This window comes from Miniopterus natalensis, chromosome 2, assembly GCF_054644295.1.
Source record: "Miniopterus natalensis isolate mMinNat1 chromosome 2, mMinNat1.hap1, whole genome shotgun sequence".
In the NCBI taxonomy this organism is placed as follows: Eukaryota; Metazoa; Chordata; class Mammalia; order Chiroptera; family Miniopteridae; genus Miniopterus; species Miniopterus natalensis.
This window is the reverse complement of record NC_142082.1, coordinates 164,355,551-164,361,350: the sequence shown is the minus strand read 5'-3', so window position 1 is coordinate 164,361,350 and position 5,800 is coordinate 164,355,551. Positions and strand designations below refer to the sequence as shown.

General features: G+C 47.2%; 1 protein-coding gene across 1 annotated transcript; it reads left to right on the top strand.

Annotated features, from left to right (window-relative positions):
- Nucleotides 1-498: 498 nt before the first annotated feature.
- Nucleotides 499-5,555, top strand: CDKN1B (cyclin dependent kinase inhibitor 1B). Its single transcript, XM_087814783.1, has 3 exons — nt 499-1,475; nt 1,989-2,118; nt 4,202-5,555. Exons 1-2 carry the CDS (start codon nt 1,001-1,003, stop codon nt 2,108-2,110), a joined length of 597 nt encoding a protein of 198 aa, XP_087670909.1. The 5' UTR covers nt 499-1,000; the 3' UTR covers nt 2,111-2,118; nt 4,202-5,555.
- Nucleotides 5,556-5,800: the final 245 nt, after the last annotated feature.

Below are 5,800 nucleotides of genomic sequence, written 5' to 3'. Positions count from 1 at the left end.
TGAGAACCCAGCTGCGGGCAGAGCCCCTAAGGTCTGCCTCCGCCCTCCAGCTGCCCGCAGAGCGGGGAAAACAAGATCGCCACCAAGGCGCACGACGAGCTGCCAGCAACCTTCAAGATCATCTGGTCCAGCCCTTCGTTTCCCGGGAGAGGAGCGGGAGACCCGGGCTCCAGAACAGCCGCGCGCCCGTCAGCGCAGCGCCGGGACCGGAGCGCCAGGCTCCGCCGCCCGGCCCCTCCCCATCTTCCCAGCCGTTTGGCTACTTTGTCTTATTTTTAATTTCTCGCAGGCCAGCCGGAGCAGGTTTGTTGTCGGCAGTACACCTCCAGCAATCACGGGACCAGCCAATCTCCGGGCGGCGCTCTCGGAGTCGGCGCGCTCGCGGGGGCGGAGAGGCGGCGCGATCGCACCGGGGCCACCTTAAGGCCGCGCTCGCCAGCCTCCGCGGGGCGGCTCCCGGCGCCACGACCAATGGATCTCCTCCTCTGTTTAAATAGACTTACGGTGTCAATCATTTTCTTCTTCGTCAGCCTCCCTTCCACCGCCATATTGGGCAACTAGAAAAGGGGGCTCATCTTTTCGGGGTGTTTTTCTCTTCCCCTCTCCCCACTTCCTCGCCCCTCTGCGCCTCTGACGCCGGCAAGGTTTGGAGAGCCGCTCGGTTCGCGGGACCCGCGGGCTTGCACCAGCCGGGACTCGGCCCGGCGCGGCCACCCCGCCTCTCGCCTCCCCTCCCCGCCCCGCCGCCCCGCCCTCCCGCTCGCCCGTACACTTGATCCGCGGAGGCTTCGGGCTGCCTGGCCCGGGCTTCCCCTCACCCCTCCCCAGACCCAGCGCGCTCTTGACGCTCGCCAGTTACTTGTTGGGGTTTGTTTCTCTTGGCTCCCGGGGCCGTCGCAGGGCTTATAAGAGGAGTTAGGGCTGGGTCGGGGCGTTTTGTTTTGTTCGGTTTTGGTTTCCGAGGGCGCGCGCGAGGCGGTCGTGAAGACCTGGGAGGAAGATGTCTAACGTGAGGGTGTCTAACGGGAGCCCGAGCCTGGAGCGGATGGACGCCAGGCAGGCGGAGTACCCCAAGCCCTCCGCCTGCAGAAACCTCTTCGGGCCGGTGGATCACGAAGAGTTAACCCGGGACCTGGAGAAGCACTGCCGAGACATGGAGGAGGCGAGCCGGCGCAAGTGGAATTTTGATTTTCAGAATCACAAGCCCCTGGAGGGCAGATACGAGTGGCAGGAGGTGGAGAAGGGCAGCTTGCCCGAGTTCTACTACAGACCCCCGCGGCCACCCAAAGGCGCCTGCAAGGTGCCCGCGCAGGAGAGCCAGGACGCCCCCGGGAGCCGCCAGGCGGTGCCTTTAGCCGGGTCCCAGGCAAGCTCGGAGGACTCGCGCTCGGTAGACCCCAAGACCGAAGAGCCGGACAGCCAGGCGGGCTTAGCGGAGCCGGGAGCTGGGATGAGGAAGCGGCCAGCGGCAGACGGTAATGACCCCTGCGAGCCATAAAATGCCCGCCCGTCGGGGCAGCGCCTCGCCTCCTGCGGGGCTGACCCCCGCGCCTCGCCCGCAGCCCGCCCCGACGTGGCGGCCGGGCGGCGAGCTCCCGCCACCTTAGGTCGCGGGCGCCGGGCTGCTCCGAGTATGATTCGTGAGTGGGAAGCCTGAGATTGTGTTCGCTGATAATTTTACTAACCGACCCCCTCGCAGCGCCCCCGTCTAGCGGGCGGTGGTCGGTGACAGCGTCGGGATGTTTACTCGCTCTGGGGAGAGGAGCTGTGGGGCGCAGCAGACACTGTCTGTTACGTGGAAACCACCTCACTTGGTGCCCTTAAAGGCCACTCGGGATGGCGGGCCAGGATCGTGGGTGGAGGTGGTGGGTTTTTCACCCCCAGGCTATCGAGCCAACTTCTGCCAGCCATTGTTTGTTGTTGGTTTTTTTCCTAATAAAGACTGTTTGTGTGTGTTCTTTAAAAAAAAAATTCCCTCTTGTCCCTAGATGCCTCTACTCAAAACAAAAGAGCCAACAGAACAGAAGAAAATGTTTCAGACGGTTCCCCGAACGCGGGCTCCGTGGAGCAGACGCCCAAGAAGCCGGGCCTCCGGAGACGTCAAACGTAAACTGCTCGGTGGGTTCATTACTAGGAGCAGATAACTGACACCCCAAATTGGGCAGCAGGAACTCCTGAGTTTTCAGACCCCAAGATAACCCGGTCTTAGTGGCTGCTGGCCGATTAGAGCTTGTGCGGTTTTTGTTTTGTTTATGTATTTGTGAAGTCAAAAAAATGGGGAAGGCTGGGAATCACTGTGGGGATACTGGATTTCTTCACAGTTTCCATGTCCTGAGGTCATTTTCCCTTGAAACATGAAAGGACTAGAGCATGAAGTGTCCCAGGCAAGTAGTTGTAACCAGGGCCCTGTGGGCAGGAACGGCAGTTCCCTGTGAGCCCCACCAAAACATGTTGGAAACAATAGGTTTTTTCCTCCTCTGAACCAGACGGTGGGGTATGCCTCAGACCCACTTCATGAGAACCCCGAGGTTCAAGTTGAGGCAATAACATAATCTGGGCCATACATGGAAAAATGGCCAATAAGTGATTAGATTTAAATTTTGAGGGCAATGTTAGGTACCCATGGCTCCTATTTTGTTAGCCAGTTAGAAACCTGAAAAGAGAGGTGTGTTGTGCTCTTTTATCTTTATCATTTTCATAAACTGTCACTTTTCCTGTTTTCTGATAAGTTTGGGGGACAGAGAAGGAAACTGGATATTAGAAAAACCAAAATAGAAAGCTAAAAAACAAAACAAAACAGAAAACCCCCACTAAGATTCCTATAGAAGTTCTGATAACACTGAAGCTGCAAAGCAGAAGTTAAATTAACTCTGCCAGAGTAAGCAGTCCAGGAACACGTCAGCATGCGTATGCTAATCATGCTATCACAGGATCGTTCGGATATTTGTAGGGGAAATGGATAGTAGATTTCAGGGCTGGCAAGGGCGGGTCTACCCCCGAACAAAGGAAGTGGAGATTTTTCCATAGACTAAAATCGGTCAACATAAATAGCTAATTTGAATAACTCGGCCCCCAACTTTACGTGGATTGGCTATCCATAATGATCAAAACATACTAATAGTTTGGCTACTTAGGGACAGACTGTGACCTCTCCCCCACCCCCCATACAGGCTCACAGTCTATCTTAATAGACGATGATAATTAACTTTTAAAATCCTCATTTATAAAAATTTAAAAGTAAGTTAAAGAACCATGGGGATTAAGGTGGGATTCAAATGTGTTGTGTTTTTAAAGCATGTCATCTATATGACTTCTTCACCTACGTCTGGTATTTTTCAGAGCTGATACAAAATGGCACTAGAGAACCTCTGTATTACAGCTGTATATGAAGTGGGAAAATTGGATGAAAAACTGTTCTGATGCAACCTTACCACCTGCATCTAATGTTGGTTCAGTGACTTGTGGCCTAGCTCATCAGATGAGCCCCAGTAAATCATACCTACTGGTCCCATTCTGACAGAGAGGCATTTGTTAGTAAATATTGCCAGTTCAGAGAGTACTAGAAATAATAGGCCCTATTCAGGAGCATTCATGTGCATATTCTGCATATGACTAAGAAACTAGAATATTTGGGGGGGGGGGTGTTAATAGAATTTTCGTTGGAGACTATATTTTCCACTGTTTCTCAAATGTAGAAAATTTTGCAACTCTTCAGTGTTACAGTTTCTTAATTTTCCTCTCTCTGTTCTTTCTCACCATCTTTGACCCTGATTCTCTAGACCAGGGTTTCTCAACCTCTGCACTATTGACATTTTGGGCCAAATAAGTCTTTGTTGTGGGAGGTTGTCCTGTGCATTGTAGAATGTTTGGCAGCACCCCTGGTCTCTCCCACTATATGCCAGGAGCACCCCCCTTACCCCCAGAGTGACAACCAAAAATGCCTCTCAACATTGCCAAATGTCCCCTGGGGGACAAAATTGAGAACCAGTGCTGTAGACAGAAGTACACAACACAGAGGAGAGCAAAAATCCAGTATGAAGGAAAGAAACATTGGACTATAATCATCAACTTTTAGTACACACTTCCTTTTCCATCACTCAGGTATTTCCCAACTAAGACAGTGACAAAATAATTCCTGTACTTTATTGGTAATGTTATTCTAGTGCTTTTCTCCTAATTCTTTCCTCTGTTTCTCTTGCAGAATTGTATGTTTCCTTGTTTATCAGATACATCACTGCTTGATGAAGCAAGGAAGATATGAATTAAACGTTTTAAGTACATATCGCTGACTCCATGGAATGGACGTCCTGTATAAGCACTGAAAAGGAACAACACAATAACACTAAAATTTTAGGCACTCTTAAGTGATCTGCCTCTAAAAGCATTGGATGTAGCATCATGCAATTAGGTTTTTCCTTATTTGCTTCATTGTACTACCTGTGTATATAGTTTTTACTTTTTATGTAGCACATAAACTTTGGGGAAGGGAGGGAAGGGTGGGGCTGAGGAATTGGCGTGGGGGTTTGAAGAGCTTGCTTCGATTTAGAGCAAGGAGAAAAATATTTGACTTGCATGAGGAGAAGCAGTTTAGGGGGGAAGGGTTTGAATGGTTTTCTTTAAAGATGTAATGTCCCTTTCAGTGAAAACTGATACTTCATTTTAAAAATCATACCAATTTGAACACTGGCTACAAATAGTTGAGATTTATTTTTTACATGAAGCTATTTTTTCATTTGGGAGCTCTGATAATTCTGTTACGTAGCAGCAAATGGCTTTTTTTTTTTTTAATTTAAAAAAAACAACAAAAACTGCCCTTTTTAGTGCTTCTCCCTAGGCCCCCTTAAAATTGGAATTTACCAGTTAATTATTTAGTAGTTAGGTAATTCCAGGCAAAAAAAAAAAAAAAAAATTAAAATTTAAAAATGGGGGGAGTTCTGAATGCTCAGAATCAACCATCCAATTTTTATCAGATTTGTTGAGAAAATTTCTGAATTTTCTTTTCAATTTGGTCTGTATACACACAGTCAAAATAATTATAAGTCCTTGAATATTTTTAAAATATCTGTAACTTCACATAAAAAATAATGAAATAATTTTAAATTTAAAGCTGCTTATTCTATTTGCTAAATTGCCCAAAGGAACGTCGTGTTTTTAGAGGAAAGTGTGTATAGAAAAAAACCTGTATGAATAAGTGAAATGGATACTACATCTTTAAACAGTATTTTTACATTGCCTGTGTATGTGTATGAAACAAACCATTTGAAGTGTACCTGTGTACATAACTCTGTAAAGACACTGAAAAATTATACTAACTTATTTATGTTAAAAAGAGATTTTCTTTTTTAATCTAGACAATATACAAGCCAAAGTGGCATGCTTTGTGCATTTGTAAATGCTGTATTGGGTAGAATAGACTTTTCCCCCTTCTTCTGTTAAAAAATATGGCTATGCTTAAAAGGTTGCATACTGAGCCAAGTATAATTTTTTGTAATGTGTGAAAAGATGCCAATTATTGTTACATATCAAACAATCAATAAAGAAAACTTCCATAGCTATTCACTGAGTTGAACTGTATGTACTGCTGTGCTTTACTAAGCTTGAGGTGTTCGACCTGGCCATTCTAGTCATATTTACACAAATATAGTGTGAAGTGGAAGATAATCTAGATAATTCAGGCCCACAACTCAGATGATGTTTATGTGGGTTCCAATGTAGTAACTATTTTCCACTTAGTTTTATAAGGGTGGACAAAACTTTAGAAGTATAAAGTAGAAAAGCCATATTTTCATATAAATAAGAT